At 40.0% G+C, this 24,470-nt stretch overlaps 1 protein-coding gene and 1 pseudogene across 12 annotated transcripts in view; one reads left to right on the plus strand and one right to left on the minus strand.

Annotated features, from left to right (window-relative positions):
* Window positions 1–24,470, plus strand: part of PRPF18 (pre-mRNA processing factor 18) — a 78,714-nt gene that overhangs the window by 30,886 nt on the left and 23,358 nt on the right. For 4 of the 12 annotated variants that reach the window (XM_035252824.3, XM_035252826.3, XM_078329513.1 and 1 more), the window contains 4 exons: window positions 13,444–13,521; window positions 13,634–13,660; window positions 16,502–16,606; window positions 21,872–21,985. In XM_035252824.3, the coding sequence (XP_035108715.1) occupies window positions 13,444–13,521; window positions 13,634–13,660; window positions 16,502–16,606; window positions 21,872–21,985 (324 nt within the window). Of the gene's footprint in view, window positions 1–9,066; window positions 9,274–13,443; window positions 13,522–13,633; window positions 13,661–16,501; window positions 16,607–21,871; window positions 21,986–24,470 lie in introns of those variants that run through there. The other 8 variants (XM_035252825.3, XM_035252827.3, XM_078329515.1 and 5 more) reach the window with 3 other exon arrangements.
* LOC108592718 (proteasome activator complex subunit 2 pseudogene) lies at window positions 5,552–6,751 on the minus strand (annotated as a pseudogene).

A 24,470-nucleotide genomic window follows, 5' to 3' on the forward strand; every position in this document is an offset into this window, starting at 1 on the left:
ATACTTTGCTCTTCCTTTGTTTGGCTGCTGCTTTCTAACCTTCAATAACATTTCATAAATCTTTCCCACGTAATCTGGACTTTCTTTGTTCTTTATTTCTAAGATTTTGTAGTTTTTAACTGTAACATTTTTCTATTTCTACCTTTATCTCATTATTCGCATACACAGAAAAAAACATCAAATTTAAACCTATTTTGATTATAGTTATGTTAAATTTCCTTGCTAATTCTAGTTTAAAAAGACAATGGCTTGTAGGCTTTTCTTGGAGCACGACTGAATCATTGGCAGACTGCAATAATGTTGTCTCCTTTTTTCCAGTATTTCTACTTACTATTAATTTTTTTCTTATTTCTCTCATAGAATATCCAAAACAAGATATTCTATGAGAATAATAAATCATATTTATTTAAATTTATTTTACTCAGTTTTTCAAAAAGTTAATAATGATTCCTAAAATTGAATTAAATGCCTTCTCAGGATTTAAAAAAATGTAATTGTTTATTTTTTCTCTTGTAATTTGTTGACATAATTAATTATTTAGGTAGATTTCCTTGGAATATACCCTACTCAGTCATAGCATGTTTTTTATGCACCGCTAAATTCTATTTGCTAATATTTTAAGCAGCAGCTTTCAATCTATGTTCATGAATGCAATGATGATACATGCATAGTTTTTCATGGGTCCTATATCAGGCTTCATTGTTAACTTTAGAATGGCTTCATAAAACATGCTGGAGAGCTTTCTAAATTTTTCTGTGGTCTAGTATAGTTTTAGTGCAGCAATTCTCAAAAGTGTGGTCCATTTAGGGGATTGGTGAGGTCAAAGCTATTTTTTACAATAACACTAGCATTATCTGCCCTTTTCAGGACGTTGACATTTGCACTGAAGGTACAAGAAACAACAGTCAGCGTGCTGATACATTAGCGTGAGTCAAAACACCTGCACCAAACCTTACTGGCTGTCACAGTCTTCACTGCCACAGGCTCACAGAAAAAAAAAAAAAAGCCAGTTTCACTTAAAGATGTTCTCAATAAAGCAGTAGAAATTACTAATTTTATTAAATCTTGACACTTGAATAAGCATCTTTTTAATATTCTACGTGATGAAACAGGAAATACACATAAGGCACCCTGCTGCATACAAAAGCGTGATGGTGGGCTTTAGAAAAAGCATCGTGCAATTGAATACAAATGGAACTATCTTTTTTTCCCCTTGGAATATTGCTTTTACTAGAAAGAAGAAGCAAGAGACAAACTGGTTACTCCAAGTTGGGTATCTGGTGGACATTTTTTTGCAAATGAACAAAGTGAGCCTATCTTTTGAGGCAAACACCAGACAATATTTGCTGCTAGTGATAAAAGTGAGCTTTCGGTAAAACTTAGCATTTTGGAAAGTTGTATCTGTCACCATGAGCTTGATGTCCTCCCAGGGAATAAAGGCTTTTCTGGTTGCGTGCAGTGGCTCACGCCTGTAATTCTAGCACTTTCGGAGGCAGAGGCAGGCGGGTCACTTGAGCCTGAAAGGCGGAGGTTGCAGTGAGCTGAGACTACGCCACTGCACTCCAGCCTGGGAAGCAGAGCAAGACACTCTCTCTCTATCTCTCTCTCTCTCTCTCTCTCTCTCTCTCCCTCCCCCCCCCCGCCTCTCTCCCTCCCCCCTTCTCTTTTCCTTCCTTCTTCCCTCCCTCCCTCCCTCTCTTTCTTTCTTGTCTTGCTCTGTCGCCAAGGCTGGAGTACAGTGGCTCCATCTTGGCTCACTGCAACCTCTGCCTGCCAAGTTCAAACAATTCCCCTGCCTCAGCCTCCCAAGTAGCTGGGACTACAGGCGTCCGCCACCGTGCCTGGCTAATTTTTTTGTATTTTTAGTAGAAACACGGTTTCACCATGTCAGCTAGGCTGGTCTTGTGCTCCTGACCTCATGATCTGCCCACCTACCTCAGACTCCCAAAGTGCTGAGATTACAGACGTGAGCCACCGTGCCTGGCCTGATTTTCTTTACATACGTAATACTGCCACAGATCAAATGCAGAAGTAGAGAGGAGAATCCATTGTTCTCCCTCTAAGTTAGACATTAAGGAAGTTTGCAACAATATAAAATCCAGGGGGCCCAGAGATTATTATTCATGGTTTACTCTTCACCTGTCTTCTCGAAAATCTGTTTCACTCTTTTTTCTTGATATTCCAACTTTCTTTGCTAAACAGTTTTCTGGTAACCGGCCAATATGGGAGGTGGATCATCGTGGCCGGCGCTGTGCTGGAAATGTTTAAAGTATGGCCACTCTGGGGGAAGAAAAGGTGTGCACATATATACATAGGATTTTTGCTGACATAAAGCATGCAGAGGACACAAGTTATAAATACTAATAAACTGCACGATACTCTTTATCGTAAATTCCATATAGCCCATTGATTCTCCCAGAATGCTTTCATTGATTTTTGCAGCACTCCTGCCTCCCTAGCCAACCTATGGTTTTAATTGATGAACACGTCCAGCTCCATCTGACATGAACACTGGCTGATATTTTTGCTTCAATCAATGAATAAGACAAAAGTGAAACAACAAAGATGTATGTCAGAACTTCACTTGTTTGTCAATGACAGGAGAGACTCAACTGCATCAGATGATAGTCTTCAAATACAAGAAGAATATTTCCTTAATTTTTTTGTCCTATTTACTAAGTAACGGGTACAGACACGACACTTTTAAATTTAATTTTTCTTTGGGAGGCCGAGGTGAGCAGATCACTTGAGGCCAGGAATTCAAGACCAGCCTGGCCAACATGGCAAAATCCCATCTCTACTAAAAATACTAAAATTAGCCAGGTGTGGTGACGCATGCCTGCAGCCCCGTCTACTCGGGAGGCTGAAGCATAAGAATCGCTTGATCGTGAGAGATGGAGGTTGCAGTGAGCAGAGATTGTGCCACTAAACTGTAGCCTGGGCGACAGAGGGAAATTCGGTCTCAATAAATAAATTTAATTTTTATCGGTGGTTCTCCACTAGAGAGAGATTTGGTTTTTCAAAGGACATTTGGCAATCCAGAGTTTTTTTTTTTTTTTTGGTTGTCACAACTAGGAAAGGATGTGACTGGCATCTAATGACATGAGGCCAGGCGCATCCCTCGACAAGAAATTATGTGGTCCACGGTTAAAAAACCCTGATCTGTATTATGAACATTTTCTCCAGAAACTTGAAAGTTTAGATAGCCAACAAAACAATAGCTCAAGTTTGCCAATTTTTGCTGTGTAAATGCTCCCACTGTGATGGTTAATTTTCTGTGTCAACATGAGAAGCCTAAGGGATGCCCACCCAGATCCCGGTAAAACATTATTTCTGGGTGTGTTTGCGAACACGTTTCTGGGAGAGATTAGCATTTGAATCGGTGGACTGAGTCGTGAGTGGGCATCATCCACTTTGTTGAGGGCCAGGAGAGAAGAAGAAGGGTGAATTCTCTCTTTCTTTAATTAATTAATTTTATTTTTAGTAGAGATGGGGTCTTGGTATGTTGCCCAGGCTGGTCTTGAATGCCTGGCCTCAACCGAGCCTTCTGCCTTGACCTCCCAAAGTGTTGGGATTACAGGCGTGAGCCACCGTGCCCCGCCTCTCTCTCTTCTTGAGCTGGACATCGCCTTTTATTCCCCTTTGCCATCAGAATTCCGGGTTCTTGGGTCATCAGACTCTAGGACTTATACTAACTCGGCCAGCTCAACCTCCCATCTCCCTGTTCTCAGGCCTAAGGCCTCCAGCTGAATGACACCCCTGACTTTCCTAGTTCTTCAGCTTGGAGATGGCAGATTGTGGGACTTCACCGCTTCCATAATTGCATGAGCCAATTCCCATAATAAACCTCTTCTGATAAACACCTATATATCCTAGTGGCTCCGTTTCTCTGGAGAACGCTGATGAATATAGTCACTAACGCTGATTCCCAGTTACCAGTGTGGGGTCTTCAAGCCTGGAACTGGTCAGGGGAGTGCGGGTGCCCCCATTTTATAGCATTTCCACCACAAAGATACATGCAGCAGTCCTAAATAACTTGGAGAGCATAACGGTAAGAATGCAGTAAAAGAAGAATTAGGTTCTGTGTATTCATTACATTCGTGTCTAATATCATTGATTTGATTACAAATAAACTCATTTGATTTTTGATAACGGCCATGTTTAACAATGACACAAAATTCTCAAAAATGTAACAGTTGGCTCTGGTGGGACAGTAAGCACTAGCCTGGCGGAAGTGTCTGTCACTCGGGAATTCACGTTTTATCTGTCCTGCGTCTTAGAAAGATCCACTCCATTCCAATTGTAGTTTTTTAGGGAAAGGACTCTGATTGTCCCAGATTGGATGAGGCATTCGCTGTGGTCTAACCCAACAAAGCAGTTTTGTAAATGTGGCTGGATCCGGAGGGAGCCTGTCTCCTTCCCATATGGAAATTCCCAGAAGCAGCATTACTGGGCGTGGACAGGTTCCCTTCAAGGCGCCTGTGACAGGGCTGCAGACAGCACCGACCCAGCCTTCCCCCTCTGCTCCCATTCTCAAGACTGCATTTCAGACAGCAAATGCACTTTCCCCCCCCAGGAGATGACAAAATTATATATATATATATTTGATACGGAGTCTCCCTCTGTCACCCAGGCGGGAGTGCAGTGGTGCGAGCTCGGCTTACTGCAATATCCACCTTCTGGATTCAAGCGATTCTCTTGCCTCTGCCTCCTGAGTAGCTGGGACTCCAGGTGCGCACCACCATGCCCGGCTAATTTTTGTATTTTCAGTAGAGACAGGGTTTCACCATATTAACCAGGCTGTTCTCGAACTCCTGACCTCGTGGTCTGCCCACCTCAGCCTCCCAAAGTGCTGGGGTTACAGGCATGAGCCAGCACGCCTGGCCAACAAAATAATATATTAGGTCGCCAGTTCTCAAAATGTGGCCCCTGGATCAACAGCATCCACTTTCCTTGGGAGTCTGTTCAAAATGCAGATGCTTGGGTCCCAGCCCAAGCCTATGAAAAGACCATTTCTGAAGTTGGGGACCAGCTGTCTGTGTTTCAAAAACTCCTCCAGGTTATCCCGAAGCACGTGAAGAACTGAGAGCCACCGTGTTGAGTCACAGAGCCTTTCTTTGCTGTTTAAGTTACATTCCATCTTTTAGGGCAGCAATGAAACAAATCCGGGTCATGCTGATTCAATCTGGCACTTCCCTTAAGTCTCCAGAAATGGCAAAATGACAAATAATTTCCTACAATGAGTCACCTCCACAGAGGAATATCTCATCTATCCTGTACCGATGCTTACTCTTTAGAGGATAACCGATTTTTAATTTCTGCAATTATAGCCATAGATTACACCGATAAATCGTATATAACTTACATCATTCAACATTTTAACTTTTCAAGAAATATTTCTTGATTCCCCAACTAGCTGGCTATCTCTTTGTGGGCAGGGTGTATGTTTTGGTTTAGGTCACAGAAGCTAATACACTACAGAGCTCATATGTAAGACAGTTAAATATTGGATTGAATAACTACAGAAATTTAAAAAATTCTTTGTCTAATCCTTTATTTCATAGGTATTCTTCAAAATTTGTCATATGCAATGTCTAAAGTAGACATGCTAGAAAATTTATAGTCTGAATAATAATCAAACAGAAAAGGACTGTTATCTGTACCTTCCCCCCCATATTATGAGATTTGTACCAAATTGTAGTATAAAGTAAAACATAAGGGTCTCCAGTTGTTCTGTGGTCCAGAGAAAGACTTGATATTTTGGTACTTTTCCTTCCAATCAATGTTTTATTATGTCTGTATGGTTTTGGTAAAAAGCAGAGCCCATATGCTATAAAGTTTCATTATTCTACCTTTGGACTGAACATTGTATCATGAGCATTCCCATACCACTGAAGTTTTTAAAACATGGTTTTTAATTATGCACGTTATTTGGTTGTATGATGTATGTTAACTGTATTTCTTTCTTTCTTTTTTTTTCTTTTATTTAGGTCATTTATTTTCCTTCTAGTCCTGGGTTCAGTACATAGATGGCTTCTCTTCACCCTTTGGGTTGACAGTTTTCTCCAGGTTGCTGCTCATGATATGATAAAGCTCAGCACAGAAGGCCCTCAGGTCGAGCACCACGGCTCTGAGCTCCCCATATGCTCCCTTATCTCTCTCGTACACCGAGGCCCAGTAATCCATCACAGGAGTCTCCTTGGAGGCCTTGGCCACAGCATCCCCATGTTCTGAGAAACACTTGGAAATGGTTGTCTGGAAAGCTTCCACTTTGGTCTTGATGGCATTCATCCTCTCCAGCACCTTCTCCTGGATTGCTACCCCAAAATCATTTCCATCTTCAATCTTGGGGATCAGGTGCTGGATCCATGTGATCACCAGAATGCATTTCTCTTTGAGAGTCCAGACTTCCGGCTTAACCAGGGCAAGCAGGGACAGGACCTTCTCATTCCCAGGGAGGAATCCACACGTAGGGACTTCTTTTCTTCTCCTGCGTATCTGTTTCCATCTCATCATCCTTGGAGGATCTGGGATGGGGGTGTCCACTGGGGCTGGAGGGAAGTTAGGTCAGCCACATCGAGGGAGTCCTCTTGCAAGAGCTGATTCAGGTATATGATTTTCTGTGGCAAGAATCTGTAGAGGAATTGCTCAGCCTCCTGGAAAAGATTCTGCCCAAAGACCTCCACCTGTTTGTTGGCCTTCCCCACACGGCTTGGCCATGCTGCTTCAAGTCGCTAGATCTCTGGTCTCCTGTATACACTATATTTCATTTAACTATTCCTCCACTTAGGATATTTGGGTTGTTTCCAGTTTTTCACTTTTATTTTTTATTTTATTTATTTTTGTTTTAGAGACAGTGTGTCACGCTGTCGCCCAGGATGGAGTGCAGTGGTGCGATCATTGCTCACTGCAGTCTTGAACTCTAGGGCTTAAGTGATCTTCCTGCCTCAGCCTCCCAAAGTGCTGGGAATACAAGTGTGAGCCAGCATTTCACTTTTTAAATAACGATTGTGATGAAATGGAATGCATGTTTTTTTTAAATGAATATGGTCTCTTTTAGGGTCAGGGTGATTTTTTTCTTTTAAATGTTTCTAGATGCTTCTGGATATCTTTTTTCCTCCCTTTTGAATTAAAACGCTCGCTTGTCAGTCGCTTGTTCAAGTATCTCTCTCAGTCACTCTTTGATCTCAGGCCTTAATCAGGATTTAGTGCATGTTTACATAAACAGAAATCAACGAAAGTCTAAAATGTAAGAGGAGGCTGTTAACTGTAGCTGGTACCTTCTCTGGTTTACACAGATAGTTTCCCAGCTGGCCAGGTGTGGTGTTCTTTGTAAACTTCCATTGCTGTCTCTGTCATCTCTCTTAACCCTTCAGGTTTTTTCCTGGCTAACAGTCCCTAATCCCTAAATCAGGAAAATGTTGATAAATTATTATTTGCCCATTGAATTAGTGGCTTGGGAAACCCACATTCACACAGGAGTGTTGCCATATTTACTTCAAGGAACTTTTCCTATGTTGCTTTATTTCTGGCAAAAGTCAGGTATATTTAAATTTATTTTTCAGACAGGGTCTTACTCTGTGTGCAGTGGCACAATCTCGGCACACTGCAGCCTCTACCTCCCAGGTTCAAGCAATTTTGCTGCCTCAGCCTCCTCAGTAGCTGGGACTACAGGCACCTGCCACCACATCTGGCTAATTTTTGGTATTTTTAGTAGATATAGGGTTTCACCATGATGGCGAGGCTAGTCTCGAACTCCTGACCTCAGGTGATCTGCCTACTTCGGCCTCCCAAAGTGCTGGGATTACAGGCAGGAGCCACCGAGTCAGAACTCAGATATCTAGTAGTTAAAATATTGCCACCCCCCACCAAAAACTTTCTCAATTGAAATGAACAATTCAATTGTTCATTTTTTGTTTTGATAAAGCATCTTACCCATTATCAACTGACTGAACAGAATATTTCTTATCTTTTTTGAGTGAGAAAAACAAAATGTCAAATATTGTTCAATTATGCTTTAACAAAACAATTTTCTTCCTTTTTTTTTTTTTTTTTTTTTGAGACAGTCTCACTCTGTCACCAGGCTGGAGTGCAGTGGCACAAGCTCAGCTCACTGCAACCTCTGCCTCTAGGTTCAAGCAATTCTCCTGCTTCAGCCTCCCGAGTAGCTGGGACTACAGGCATGCGCCATTACACCCAGCTTGTTTTTGTATTTTTAGTAGAGACAGGGTTTCAGCATATTGGCTCAGATGGTCTGGATCTCCTGACCTTGCAATCCACCTGCCGTGGCCTCCCAAGTGCTGGGACTACAGGCATGCGCCACCGCGTGGCCCCAAAACAATTTTTAAACATGCTTCAATGATATAAAACAAATATGTCCAATGTAAACAAGTTTTAGGGTCTTAAAAAAATCTCTGACATGATTTTTCTCTTCAATTTAACTTTTTTTTTCCCGTTGAGTTGGACTTAAAAAAAAAAAAAAGGAATTTCTGATTACATCTCCAGTCATGTCATTGAAAAATCTTGATTGCTAAACACATAACCAAGAAAGTGATTAGTTAGCTTGAGGTAAATGCTCAGTTATCACCAAGACTGGGAAGCAATCTAAAGCAGAGGGGGTAGAGATAAGTTGACTTCTAAAATGCCTTAAATGGATGTAGTCATTTAAGTTCACAAGAAATTTAACGAACTAGTAATGAACACTGCCCTTTCATTCTATACTTACAAGTTAGTATTATTATTTAGATTTTTCTCATTCTTTGGTACACGAATTTTGCAAGCAAGCAACTTCAGAAACCCTGATGTGAACTTCCAGTTAATAAAGATCTTGATTTAACTGGCATAATTGAGGTGTTCTTCGAGAAGGCTTTTGGAACTGAATTAGCAGGTGCAGAGGGTATTATTATAAGACCCAGGTTTCAGTCCACGTTCACATAAACCTATAGGGAAAACTGCAGGCACACTGCCGGAGGGCGCCGCCAGGTGGCACTCACGCACAGCTGCTTTGGCCACCACAGACGCCCCGGGGCGCTCTCTTCCCTCCTCTCGCTCATCCCAGCTTCCGCCGGAAGCGGCCCTTGTCTGTTGTTGTCCTCAGGTGTTTGGGCTTGTTGGGCTGTATATTCAGTAGGTTTGCGGCCGCCGGCCCAGTAGGGCTGTGTCCGAGGAGCTGGAGCGAGAAACTGGAGCTTAAATTCTGTCGGCGAGATGGACATTCTGAAATCAGAGATCCTTCGGAAGCGGCAGTTGGTGGAGGACAGGAACCTGCTGGTGGTGAGGACCCTGTGGTCGTGGGGGTCGGGATGGAAGAGTGAGACTGTGTGTTTCGGGGTGTCGGAGTTTTGGGGTGAGGGTGATGATACTCAGAGGATTTGGGCTGGGAAGGGGCTTAGCGAGAGTCCTGCCACCGCCCCTGGGAGGCTCCCTTTACATCCAACCCTTGGCGTCTCACTGAGGCTGGAAAATAGGGTTTGGGTGCAGGGAACTTGAGGCCAATTCGCGCTGACTTCCCAAAGCTGATCAAAAGGAAAACACCTGGGTCTGGGGGCGGGAACCTGAGGCCAATGAACGCTAACGTCCGAAAGCCAAGCCAAAAGGAAAAGCTCCATCCTCCCACCGCCGAGTAGCAAAGGCTCCAGGCGCCTCTCAGATGGTAAGGGAGCGTGCCCTGCATTGGCCGCAGGCCAAACACGGGCCATCCCTTCATCTGCACAGGGCGCCAATTCACGAAAGCCCTTAATTAGCCACAGACCAAACCCTTCATCCAGATAAGGGGTAACTGATAGGGACCTCAGAAGGAGTACCTGGAACCCAGAAAACTTTGTAACCGGGCCCTCGAGCCGCTAGCTCGGGCTCACTCGCATCCTGTGGAGTGCTTTCTCGCTTTAATAAGTCCCTGCTTTTGCTGCTTCATTCTTGTGCTTTGTTACTTTATTTGTGCGTTTTGTCAAATACTTTGTTCCAAACGCCAAGGACCAGGACAACTCACACTCACGGCCTCCCTTCCTGCAACATCTTGGGAGCCTTAGGGATGGAAGTGTGGGAATTGTAGGAGAACACCAGGTTTTGGCTGTTTTCCTCCTCTGATGCCCCTATTCCCCTCCAGTTTACTTAATTGCCCCCATCCCCACTTCCACCTGTTGGCATTCTGCGGACGCGCCCTGTTATACTGAGACTTCTCTTCCGCCTAAGGAAGGATTTGTGCCTAATTGAAACATGGAGGAAGGGCAGCCGGGCGCGGTGTCTCATGCCTGTAATCCCAGCACTTTGGGAGGCCGAGGTGGGCGGGTCACCTGAGGTCAGGAGTTGGAGACCAGCCTGGCCAACATGGTGAAACCTCGTCTCTTAAAAATATAAAAATTATCCGGACGTGGTGGTTAGCGCTCATAAACCTAGCTACTGAGGAGGCTCAGGCAGGAGAATCGCTTAAAGCGACATCACACCCCTGCACTCCAGCCTGGGCAACAGAGGGAGACACCATCTCAAATAAAACAAAAAATTCTTTCTAGCTAGGCGTGGTGTGCGTGTCTAGTACCAGCTGCTCCGGAGACCAAGGCGAGGAGGAGAGCTTGAAGCCCAGGAGTTCAGGCTATGGTGAGCTGTCCTCATGCCACTGCACTCCAGCCTGGGCAAGAGGGCAAGTCCCTGTCTCTAACAATAAATAAATAATAAAACTTCCTTTTTAATATTAAATCTCAATCTTGTCACTCTATTCCTCCTCCTCCCCTCTTCCTCAACACATGCAAAGTTACCACTGCTTTTCACTCACAGTGCGGATGTCATTAGAGTGAGCAGGCAGATAGTGCCTTACTATAGAAAACAGTTTCTACCTTCTGAGTCCTCTCAGAGGGTCTCCAGGACGCATAGAAATCTGTGGGTCACAGGACATCTGAGTTACTTGGATGTTGCGTACGACTGATGAATATGATGGAGTGTAAGTAAGAGTTCTTAGCTTGGTAGGTGGCAAATTCCATGATCATTGAAACTTTAAAAACGATTCGAAAAATGGAGGTAATAGAATGCCATTTGGTAGATAAGGGGGAAGCTTGTTCATATTTGTAACTGAATGTTTTTACGTCTACTGCAGGGACCTTTTTCTTTGGATAAGTGGTTTGGGAGTATTTTAAATTTAGGTGTTGGAATAGATAGTTCATGTTAGGAAGGGCCAGAGTGTTGAAATCTAAGTGCTTTAAAGGGAATAGTGAGTCACAAAATACTGAGCCCATCTTCATGGTTTACAAAATAAATATTTGCATAATTATGTTCTTTGTCGTTGAAATGGACCAATCTATCAAAATGATCATCTTAAAGAAACCCTCTAGATTCTTCAGGGTCGTTTATGATTTATAATATACAAACTTTTCCTGGCTGTCTTTCATTTTTTAATTTAGCAGTTGATTTAATAATCACATAATTCCAATCCGAAGATAAGATTGATTTTTCCAATCACAGAGCAGTCCAGACGCACAAAGGGCATACATGGAGTGGGAATTAAAGCACTGACATTCATAGTTTCTATTAACAGTGATGTTAGGCATCACGTAACGTGAACAAAGGGTTTGAGGACCAGAGTCCCAGCTGCTGCTACTCATTCTTCCTGAGTTCTGGGAATGTCACCTAACCTAATTCTTGGCTTCTCACCTCCAAAAAAGGGTGAATACTATCCCCCCACCCATTCTCAGGATAGTTTTCATGTTCAGATGATGCCATTGGTTCCTTACCCCAGGAAAAAACTTCATCTTTATATCGAAAAAGCTGTGCTTGTTGTGTGGTAGATAAGTCTGGAAATATTTGAGAATGAACTTAGAAAAACTTTATTCTGAAAGTTTTAAACATAGTAATAGAGTTTAAAGACAAAAATAGAGAAAATTGTATGATGAGTCCCTGTATATCCTTCCCCTGACGCATGTAACTCTGAAAAATGACATGTCCTTTTATAGCTGAAATCTGATCACACCCAACAAAATTGAAATTAGTTTGTTAATCTTATCAAATACTCTCACATTCATATATTTTCCGACATAATTAAAATATATACATATTTATACTTCTACAGTGTTTTTTCAAATCACATCAACATAAAGTTTGCTCATGACATTTTTTTTATTATGAATCTTGGCTTCTTTTAATGAAGAACATTTTCATTTTCCCAGTTTCCCCAGTTTTTTCCCCTGCCATTGACTTGCTGGAGAAATTGGGGCTAGTTTTGTAAAATGTCTTCAGTTTGTCTGATTGTGCCCTGGCATATTGACACTTAGTTAATTCCTCTGTTCTCTATATTTAAAAAAGAATACTTTGTAGACAATGCTGGGTAATTCCTGTGGTATAACATAGGTGGTACGTAATCTTACACATGCCAAGCTCGATCATTGGGTTCAAATGTTGGCAGGCTGATCTTTCCATTGTCACCATCAGCCTTTTTCATAAGGTTTCAGCATCCATTGATGATCATTGCCTGAGTGAATGAGCTTTGGAACTGTAAGTGCTAAATAACGTGTGGAGGTAGTTAGTGTAGAGGTAGTAGTGTATCATTACTGTTAATACAATAGGGCAGTACCTTCATTTGAACAAAGTTGTCAGTTGAGTAATGCCCAAGAGCCATAGCAACAGGCCTCCCGATTACGGACTGTAGATGTAACAATAAGGGTACATTTATGTATAGTATGGAAAGGACTGACATCTTTCTAGATGCAAACAAGACTTAGGACTGCTCTCTTTACATCAAATCATGTTAAAACAAATACCTTGTGAGGATCACTGGAGTCCAGGAAGTCAAAGTTGTGGCCTTAATTGTGCCACTGAACACCAGCGTGTGTGACAGAGAGATACCCTGTCTCAAAAAAAAAAAAAAAAAAAATCTGGAAAGACACACAAAGCCCCAAGTATCCTTAAATTATTTTTTAAATAAAAAGGTTCACCAAGACCACCCTATATCTAGACTAAGGATCGACATGATAAGGTTCCAGGTAACAAGAAAGAACTTAGACATACTCTTGGAGTTCCCTTGTTATGTGGGATTTCAAATGTAGGCCATGTATGTCGTACCTTTGTTTCCGTTAGGAAAAAATAATTGAGATATACCATTTTATGTGGTTCTTAATGAATCCATTTGAAGAATTACCTTTGAACTCAAATGTTAGGAAATTAAAACAGTGTGGACATGGGGAAAATATTCTTGGCCTCCTCTTTGCTGAGGAACATCCCTGCTAATATGATACTACAAGAACAATCCTTGACCTCATCACACATCAGAGCCCATAGTCGTTGTGGGGGGTTGGCGATGTGTTTGGGGAGTCAATGTATTTATCTCTGGAACCAAAAGAATTTATCAAATTCTTGAGAGACTGAAGAATGTTTTCAAAAGGTTTCTAAAGGTACTTGTTGACTATGGGACATGAATTTTGCCCAAGGATATATTACTAACATAATTTTTTTCTTTAACAGGAAAATAAAAAATATTTCAAGCGTAGTGAACTTGCCAAAAAAGAAGAGGAAGCATATTTTGAAAGATGTGGCTACAAGGTAGGAATGCCTGCTTTTATGTTAAATTGTGTGTTTCTGAGTTTTAATTTATACAGCTGTTATTAAATGACAATCATTGATCTCTGTTCAATTTATCAATGTTATACGTTAGCCTATAAATGAGAAGCCATCTGGAGAGGTATGAGTTTTTGGTTTTGCATTTTAAAAAAAATCTTGAATTCAGGAAAATACATGCATGACTTTTGGCTTGGAATGGTTTGGCTTTTTGTGGATGGCATGAAGTGGCTTGACACCAAAGCTTGAATTTTTTTTTTAAATTAAGTCCTGAATCTGAGACTGCCTTATTTTCAACTCCACCACCACTCCTGTCCCCCACCTCTCCCAATAAAACAGCCTATTGGAAAGAGTTCAAAATGTTTATGCATCTAGCCACAGCAGTAGTAGTGGTGGTAATTTCCCTGCCTTCTCTGGAATATTTTAAGCCATTCATTTTATGTTTGCATTGTTAATACGTCCTTTTGGGTCCTAAGAACCTCTGCCTGAAATCTAAAGCCAGATATATTTATATGCTTTTGTTGAAATAAGGTATCACATTTCAAACAATGTTTAGTCTATTGGATAGAAAATGTAATCTTGGAATATTTCTTAGAAATAAATAAGTTGAGGCTGGGCGTGGTGGCTCATGCCTGTAATCCCAGCACTTTGGGAGGCAGGTGGATCACAAGGTTGGGAGTTCAAGACCAGTCTGGCCAACTTAGTGAAATCCTGTCTTTACTAAAAATACAAAAAATTAGTAGGGCAGATACTTGGGAGGCTGAGGCAGGAGAATTGCTTGAATGCGGGAGGCGAGGGTTGTATTGAGCCAAGTTCGCGCCATTGCACTCCAGCCTGGCAACAGAGCGAGACTTCGTCTCAAAAAAAAAAAGGAAGGAGTTGTCTGGAAGGCTTTGCTTGTATATTTTAGAAGCATGACTGAAATTGTCTGAAATTATCTAGTTGATAATGTATTGTGGTTTTATTGGGAGGGGTTAAAGGGTATGAGGTGGAGAAGTTACGTTTAAATTATTTTGAAAGAAGACTATATCTAGCTTAATTTTTAACTCAAAGCTTAGAGATTTTATTGAAATACTTTTGCCAAATCATAAACTGGTAATGAACCTTTTGCTTGTGAAATATCAATATAAGATAATACTTTTGTGCATGTAATGAGGGAAGTTCTGGAAATGGATTTATCCTGCATAGCATTTTTAGAAGGAAGCATGAGGAATGCACCTGGTATGTATATGCATTTGGTTTTCTTTGTAGTGCTGGGAGAAGACACATATTAAAGAAAAATGTAATTTTCAAAAGATACTAAGTGACTTAAAAGTTACTTAAAAATGTAATTATATTTCTGATATGTTTTTAAAATATGGGAAAGTTTACACTTGTATTTTGATGTTTTTCCATAAAGATGTTTGTTTTATTTGCTTAATTAGGAAATGAAAATAAGTTTTATGTGAATAACCACTGAGTAGGTAATCGGGAGCTGTCATTTTTGCCTTGCCCAATGTTGTCTAACGCACACTTGGTCTGGGATAAGAATCACTTGCATAGGTTTACTCTGCTGGCGTGTGGCATTCCCAGAGTCCTAAATTTGAGCCTTTTCAACTTTTTGATAAGGTAGGAAAGTAATTTAATATAATGGCAGTTTTTGCTTTTGTTTAGTGTGCTTTTTTGTTGTTGTTGTTTATATAGAGGAAAGCACTGGAGAAAATAATTACTGTAAAGATACTTGCTTATAACTTTGAGTTTAGCTGATGAAATGACTTAGATCTTTTCCCCAGAGCTATTAACTGCCATTATATAATTAAATGTGTTTTTAATCCTGAGATTTTTTTGGGAAATATGTTTCTGTGCTTAAAAGGTAAAGCACAGGTGTTTCTAAAGATTTTAAATATTTCTGTCTTGGTAGTAATGACATAGTAGTCATTACTTTTATTCTTTTGTAGAAACTAGTTAGCATTTTTTAAGGCTTGCTGCTGATTTGACCTGCAAAAATATAAAGGCTTCGTTTGTTACCTTAATTTTACCTCAATGTCAATTAGTTCTGGTAAACACAGACTTGAACCGTAAGTTGTAGAATCATGAATTATGTAATTTTCACCATACAGCCTTTCTTCATGTGAGTTTCTTTCTTAATGTTGATCTTTTACGTTCATTTGATCTTACTCCTACTTTCAGCATTTCAGATTTATCTTATGGTCAAATGGAAAACCACGTTTCAGTGTTTTTTTTTTTTTTTTACAGACTCCATAATGGGGCTTGTAAATTGCTTAGTTCAGTTTTCCTAAACTGAGACTTGAGCAACAGATTTGAGAAAATATGCGAAGAGATTTTGTTTTTCCTACAGATTCATATGAAGAATGCCCTCTCTTTCCCTGGGTGGCATGAATAGAGAGGTGCCCTGCAGGGTTCATAGCTCAGGCTGTGGACCAGCCCTGTAGAGCATTAGGAATTTTTCCGTATGTCCAACAGTGATTTCCATACATTTGATATAATATGTTTCGAAAAGCTGGAGCTTTGAGCTTCACAGGTTGCTGTTGCAAAGAAATTCTTTTGTCTTCAGTGTAAAGCTGAGCCATAATCAAATAACCCTCTAAGGTGATTAAAGAGGAAAAGCAAGTCGATTGTTTTTAAGGAAAAAGTACAGCTCTTTAGAGTCCGGGGAGAAGGAGACTGCTAACTTCCGCCCTGCTGAATTTGGAATTTGCAAACCGTAATCGTCGTATCACTCTTCTGTAGCAAGAATGCTGATTCCTTTGTGCATGCTCTGCACTTGTGAAGCCTCTGACGTGGATACGTTTGGCCCTCTCTTACAAGCATGCACATTTGTTATGAGCTCTTTCCTTAGAGGAACATTAGAAAACCTTCAGTGTCGAAAACATGGTTAATTTCCATGAATAGCTAAGGTAATAGAATGGTAAATATTAATTATATTTTTAAAGCTGAATTTCATTTCTTTTGGCAATTAATATAGATACAGCCTCAAGAGGAGGACCAGAAACCATTAACTTCATCGAACCCGGTGTTAGAACTTGAACTGGCAGAGGAAAAATTACCCATGACGCTTTCTAGGCAAGAGGTAAGTTTAGTTGTGGTTGTTTCATGATAAAAAGTAAGATCTCGACAGTGTTTACATTTATCTCCAGCTTTTCCAATAAGTTGAATGTCATTATTTCCTGTATAAAGTGACTGACCTAAAAATACTGTGCAGCTAGTTTTCTTCATGAAGTTCTAAACTACTCACTGCTTCTTGATACTATTATCTTAACTTTTTTTAGAGCGTACCCTTTTAAACTTTAAAAAAAAAAGATATTCAAAAATAAGTATAATTAAATGTATTTATGCTAATTGTTTATGGTTAAATTATTATAATTACTATATTGTTTTGTAACATACTTCTTTTTCCCTTATTTAATAAATAGTACATCTTTCCAGATTAAAATACAGAGATCTGCATAATTTTGAATGAGTATATAATTTTTCATTGCTTGTTTGCGGCATAATATTTATATATTTATTTTTGAGACTGATTCTCACTGTGTTGCCCAGGCTCGAACGCGGTGGTGTGATCTTGCTTCACTGCAACCTCCACCTTCAGGTTCAAAGGATTCTCCTGCCTCAGTGTCCTGAGTAGCTGGGATTACAGGTGCCTACCACCACACCCAGCTAAAATTTTTTTTATATTTAGTAGAGATGGGGTTTCATCATGTTGGCCAGGCTGGTCTCAAACTCCTGACCTCAAATGATCCACCTGCCTTGGCCTACCAAAGTGCTGGGATTACAGGTGTGAGCCACCCTGTGCCTGGCTGCACCGTAATATTTTAAAAATCATTTATTAATGATCTTCAGCATATCCTTATTATAAATAATACTAAGATGAGCATCCTTATATAGACATCATTGGATGCATAATGTGTGACTATTTCCTTTGGAAGCATTTCTAAAAGCATGATATCTAGGGCAGACACAATGTATATTTTTAAGACTTTGCTCCGTATTACCAGACAAGTCTTAGGTATTAGACTTGTTTCACTTTATACTCTTCGCTGTCGTGTTTATAGTGTTTGTCTATACCTTGATCGGTATCAACTATTATTTTACTTAAAAAAAATTTAAAAATACTCATGTGATACAAAGAAATCAAATGAATACAGAAGGCTGTAAACCAAAAATTTCTTCTTTTTTCTATCTTCCATTTCCCCCAGTCCCCCTCACTCTGCCCCCGTCTCCTCTCAGTCCTTCTGCTACCCAGTTCTTCACCTGTACAAGCATCAGTGTGTATGTGTATACCTTTTTTCCCTTTCACACAAACAAACACGATTATTTATATGCGTTTGTGCCTTAGTCTTTACACTCAAAATACATTTTGAAGGCCATTTTGTGTTGGGGGGGGGTGTGCCTGAACATTTTTCACAGTAAACGTGATTAAGGCAGGTTAGCTGGTCTGTTCTCCGTTTCCTTATGTCTGAATGAGGGTGATAATTGGGTCTACCTCAGGAGACTTTCATCATAAAATAAGGTAATACATGAAGAGAACAACAGTACTTAATAGTGAGCTACTCAACACATTTAGGTATTGTTTTTAGTAATAGTTTTGTAATTTATTAAAATTAGCCCTTTACTGATGGATATTTAGATTAATTATTTGCCATTACATACAGTGCTAAGGAGAACGTCCTTATACATATGTCTTGATATTTGCAAGAGTTTACAATAGGTAATTTCCTAGGAAAAGAATTTCTGGTCAGAGAGAGTGTCTGTGGTATGTCAAATTGTCTTACAAAGAAGCTGTGCCAATTTACATTCCAACTTTAAGTTTGTAAGACCATTTTCTTAGCATTTCAGTCAACTATTTTCAAATGTTTTAGTCTTTGCCAATCTGAAAGCAGTATTATTTTAAATTTTTGCCAAACCGATGGGTGAAATAGGTATCTTGTGTTAACTGGAAACTTTCTATTAGTGATTATTAGAATTGAACATGTTTTCATGTGTTCAGTGGTCATTAATGTGTTCTTTTTTGTGGAATTGCTGTTTTCATTTTGTGAAATTTGTCTTTATTTTAAATTAACATGTATATGTTAAGGGTGTTAACCTGTGTTCATAGTGTATATGTATCAGATATACATAGTGTGTATATATATGTGTACACACACACACATATATATATGTCAGTGTATTTGTGTTTTGCCATGCAGAAGTTTTAAATTTTTATGTGATGACATCAATCTTTTACATTATATTTTTTGTTTTGGGTATCATGCTTAAAACGATTTCTTCCATTCCTAAGAGTTAAAAAAATATGTATTATTTTTACTACCTTTATGAACTATGTATAGAAAATACTATTTTCTTTATATTTTAATTTTGTATCTCAAGTGAGCATGTATTAACTTCATAGTCAGAAAAATACCTAAAATTTCCTGTCACTTACATGTTTTAGAAATCTGTTACTTTTTGATTTTTTGAGACCAAGTCTTGCTCTGTCACCCAGGCTGGAGTGCTGTTGCGTAATCTCAGCTCACTGCACCCTCCACCTCCTGGGTTCAAGAGATTCTCATGCCTAAGCCTCCCGAGTAGCTGGAACTATAGGTATGCGCCACCATGCCTGGCTAATTTTTTAGTGGAGATGGGGTTTTGCCATGTTGGCCAGGCTGGTCTTGAACTCCTGACCTCAAGTGATCTGCCTGCCTCAGCCTCTCAAAGTGCTGGGATTACAGACATGAGCTGCTGCACCTGGCCTAGAATTTACTTTATCTTTAAACATCGAACAGTTTAGGTTAAAAGACAGTACTTTTAAGAAGTTGTTCTTTTTGTGAGATTCATCATTATTAAATCGTTACTGATTAATAGTGGCTCATCAATTAAGTACTAGACATGATACGGGGAAGATGTCTCTGCCCTCACCGAGGGAGCTTCTATTGAAATAGTAAAAGAGGAGTCAGAGGCTCAAGTTCTTTCTCTGATGTCCTTTTAGTCTCTGTGTCATTTTTTTTGGTGGTATGGGGCGGGGGAGTGGTATATTTCAGCTTTTTTATTGAGAAAAGTTAGAATAATAGAATTCTTGTGCTAAAAGAAATTTCCAAGTCAGGTAGTGTATTACCTTGCAGAACCACTGTCTCGTAATTCCAGATAGATGAGAGTTAATTATTTAAACTGATATCTGGAAAATAGTAAGCGCTCCTCACTAGATGCCTACGTTACAGCACCCAGTCTTAAGCAGTGTTTTACAGTCATAACTAGCTCACATCCCTTTTTGTTTCTCTTTAGGTTCTTTTTGTTTTTGATTGACTGACTTAGGGTCATCTTTCATTTTTATGAGTCCTCAGTAGTCTCTCTGTCACACCTCTGTGATTGTGGATAGGGCTGAATGTAATTCATAGAGATATAGTGTCTAGATCAAAGGCTGTGGATTCTGTACTTCTCACAGGTTGACATGCTGGCAGTATTATTTTTTAGTTCTACATTACCACATTTTTATGATGGACGTTGCACAAAAGGCAACTTTCAGAGGAATGATGACTGACTCTAGAATCCTATGAATCATAATCATCATATGGAGATTAGGTGAAGGAATTTAGAATACTGAGGCTGGAGAGAATTATTAGAGATATCTTAAAGAATGCATTGAAAGTAGCTCTGCTTTTGGAGAATTGGAATATTCTCTGTGGTTTCATAAAGTGAAACTAGGATAAATGGGTAGAAGTTTGAGGGAAGTAGATTTCAGTTTTGAGAAGTAAAACACATCTGTTCAAACAGTGGGACGGGATGTTTCATGAAGAAATATAATTCCTGTCATTGGTCAGACTGGGACCTGACAAGGGTGTTTATGAGGTCATTTCTACATTGATTGGAGATAGCATTAGATGACCTCTTTTTTTTTTTTTTTTAGATGACCTCTTAAATTTCTTTTTTTTTGAGATGGAGTTTTGCTCTTGTTACCCAGAGTGGAGTGCAATGGCGCGATCTCGGCTCACCGCAGCCTCCGCCTCCTGAGTTCAAGCAATTCTCTTACCTCAGCCTCCTGAGTAGCTGGGACTACAGGCACGTGCCACCATACCCAGCTAATTTTTTGTATTTTTAGTAGAGACGGGGTTTCACCTTGTTGACCAGGATGGTCTCGATCTCTTGACCTCGTGATCCACCCGCCTCGGCCTCCCAAAGTGCTGGGATTATAGGCGTGAGCCACCGCGCCTGGTCTTAAATTTCTATTTTAATCTCAAACTTCTGTTAATCCAGTGGGAGCCCTCCCAGTGGATTCTAGGTGTGATGCTATTTATGCTCCAAGGTAAAACTCTTGGTGTTTCTTATTTTTGTGTTTTAAAAAAATTTAGACTAGTCTTTATTTTGTTAATTAAGTTTTCTGGTTCTTCTTTTTTAAAATGAAATATAGCATGTATATAAAGTGTATGAAACATTACGGCAATATCTTACACATGTGAATAATTATGAATAATTACAAAATATTCATGTAACCATCACCCAAGTTTGGAAATAGATCATCAGCATCTCGAAAGCTGTGCATGTGCAGGTTATAAACTCCCTTTCCTCTGAGGGAGAAGTTTTTGGTGTGATGGTGGTATCACAATGCTGACTCTCCATCATGGTAATTGCGTTATCAGCTGGCTTCAGATTTTATTTTCCTTCTCTTTGTAAATGCTGTTATTCCCTCCCATTTTAGTGTTTTTCCTGTGTGTCCTGTTGCACAGATTGGTCCTACCAAAGCAGTTAGCTAAACGACCTAAACTTTATGGTTACCTAAGGTGCAATAATAACACAGTATATGTTTTCATGGAAAATTAAAGAATAAACAGCTTCCTTTTTGCATCTACATTTCAAAACAAGTGTGTGGTCACCAAAAACATGCTGACATAAGGGATTACTGTGGTCTTTCCAGTGTTTCTTAACGAAGACAGAACAGTTAGAGGTATATAAAATGAGGGCCAAAATCATGCCCTTTTTCTTACAAAAAAGAATTTTTTTTTAATCTCACAATAAAAGAGGTGGTTTATATTAGGATCGTTCTTTAGATTTGAATTGTAGATTCATAGACCACTTTCTGGGAGCTATTCGGTAATAAAATTAATAACTGACTTTTGAGTCAAAATAGGTTTTTAACTAAAGAACTTGATTTTGTCTTTGATTCAGAAACAGCTTTGTTTAGCCTAATTGAAATGCTTTAAAATATTTGAAGGCTTTTATACTTTACACAGAAACATGTGTTTAATTAGCTTTATTAAACCTAGGCTTGGCTTTTAAGGTACGATATACAAATTGTTTTGAGATGTGTATTTTTTTCCTCTCTCAAAAGTTAAATAATTTACCGAGTGTTTGTTTCACTTTATAGGTCATCAGAAGGTTGAGAGAAAGAGGAGAACCAATCAGACTATTTGGAGAAACCGATTATGATGCTTTTCAACGTTTAAGAAAAATAGAGATCCTCACACCAGAAGTTAACAAGGTTAGAGGACAGAACAAAGCTCAAAAAATGCCACTGTACCTTGTACACTAGGATAGAGTTTCACTAAGTGCATTACCATAGGCAGCAGTGCAAGAAGAAAGTGGACAGATTACTGCTCCTGAATGGAAGTTTCCATTAATTTTTTGAAAAACACATGTCTTAAGTATAATGTTTAGTGCATTTTGACAAATACATACAAGCATGTAACCACTGCCCTTATAAAGAAACAGAACATTTTCACCACCAAAGAAATACCCCCGAGAGCATCAGGAAGAGCAGCAAATAGATGCTGGGCTTAGTCCCTGGGTGATGGGCTGATCTGTGCAGTGACAGCATGACACACGTTTACCTATAACAACCCTGCACATGTACCCCTGAACTTAAGCGCTGAGAAAAAAGGAAATTTCCCCACGTCCCTTATCAGCCAATCCCCATATCCCTCCTCTTCCACTCCTGGGCAGCCACCGTTTGAATTTTGTCTTCATGGATTAGTTTTGCTTGCTCTACTATTTCATACAGATAGACTCATAGGGTGTGTGTCTGGCTTCTTTTGCTCAGCATAACAGTTTTTAGGTTCATCCATGTTATTGCAGATATCACTAGTTTCCTCTTCATTTTTCAGTTATACTCAGTTATATGAGTATTCAAAATTCATTTCCAGCTTTGGGCTATGGGGAGTCAAACTGCTATGACCATTCTTACGCAGATCTGTTTTTGGAACTATGTTATTTTTCTTGGGTAAATATGTTATATCTTTTGGGAAATACCTAGAAGTAGAATTGGTGGAGAGTAAGAGTAGATGTTGGCTTAACTTCCTAAGAAATGCCACTCATTTCCAAACTTCAGCATGTGGTCTGGTTTTTAAAATTGTAACCCTTCTCTTGTGTCTGGTAGTAGCACACTGTGGCTTTAATCACACTGTCTGATGACTAAAGAGGAGGAGCATCTTTCCATAGACTTGTCTTATATTTTTGTGAAGTCCAGTTTATGCAGTGTCTATTAAAAAAGTCTTTCCTTCCTTATTTATTTTTGAGACATGGTCCTTCTCTGTCACCTACACTAGAATGCCGTGGCATAGCCATGGCTCACTGCAGGCTCAGCCTCCTGGGCTTAAGCAGCCCTCCCACCTCAGTCTCTGGAGTAGCTGGGATTACAGGTGCCTTTTGTTCACTTTAAAGATTAACTTGTCTTTTTGTTGATGGATTATAGGAATTCTTTATATATTCTGGATAGAAGTTCTTTGCCAGATATATGGAAATGTTTTGTGGCTATTTTCTTGTAGTTTATGGCTTTCCTCTTAATTGAATCTTTTGGTGAATAGAAGGGGTGTGTGTGTGTGTGTGTGTGTGTGTGTGTGTACGTGTACGTGTACGTACACACACACTTTTTGAGACAGGGTCCTACTCTCACCCAGGCTGGAGTTCAGTGGCAAAATCATGGCTCATTTGCAGCCTCAAACTCCTGGGCTTAAGTGATCTCCAACCTTAGCCTTCCAGGTAGCTGAGACCACAGGTGTGTACCACTATGCCCAGCTGATTTTTTAATTGTTAGGGAGATGGGGGTCTCCTTATGTTGCCAGGCTGATCTTGAACTCTTGGACTCAAGCGATCCTCCTGCCCTGGCCTCCCAAACTGGCCAGCCCAGAAGTTTTATGTTTTTATGAAGTCCAGTTTATCAGTTTTTTCTTTTATGGTCATTGCTTTTTGTGTCCTGCTTAAGAAATCTTTGCCTATCCCAAGGTTTCAAAGAGATATTCTTTATTTTCTTCTAGAAGCTTAATATTATAGTTTTGCTTTTACATTTAAGGCTCTCATCTTGTTTCATGGCTTAGCATATAGTGTATTCCATGGGCTCTTGAAAAAAGTACTGTTTTGCTTTCATGGTACAGTTCTACACATGTCAGTGATGATAGTGTTGTTCAGATGTTCTGTGGCCTTATTAACTCTGTATCTATTTGCTCTCTCAATTATTGAGAGACAGGTGTGGTATCTATGACTATGTAACAGACTACCCCAAAACTTACTAGTGTTTATTTGTTATAAATTATTATTATAACATCTGTTTTTGGTGACAAGCCGCCCCGAAACCTGGTAGCTTAAGATCATTTGTTATTGTCTTAACCAGCTGTGTGGTTTGTTACTGGGCTGGATGGAGCAGTGTCTTGCTTGGGGTCTTCCTTGTGATTGCAGTCAGATGAAGGCTGTGGCTGAAGTCATCTGAGGCTGTCCTGGACTGGTCCTCTTTCCTGGCATCTCAGTTGGCATGGTGGGAACAGCTGGGGCTGGCCAGGCTCCTCTCCCTCAGTGCTCTCTGTCTGCTAGCTTGGGCTGTCTCACTGCTTTCTCAACCCGCTTTCCTGCTTCACCTCCCAGCATTGCCATTCCAGCCCCACAACACTAGCAGTTGCCTTCAGTCCTCTTTGTCTGTGATTATCACTTTTCCTTTGCCTGCTGTGTTTCTCTCTTGTATGCTGTGGTTGAAATCT

This window comes from Callithrix jacchus, chromosome 7 (genome assembly GCF_049354715.1).
Source record: "Callithrix jacchus isolate 240 chromosome 7, calJac240_pri, whole genome shotgun sequence".
Taxonomy (NCBI): Eukaryota; Metazoa; Chordata; class Mammalia; order Primates; family Cebidae; genus Callithrix; species Callithrix jacchus.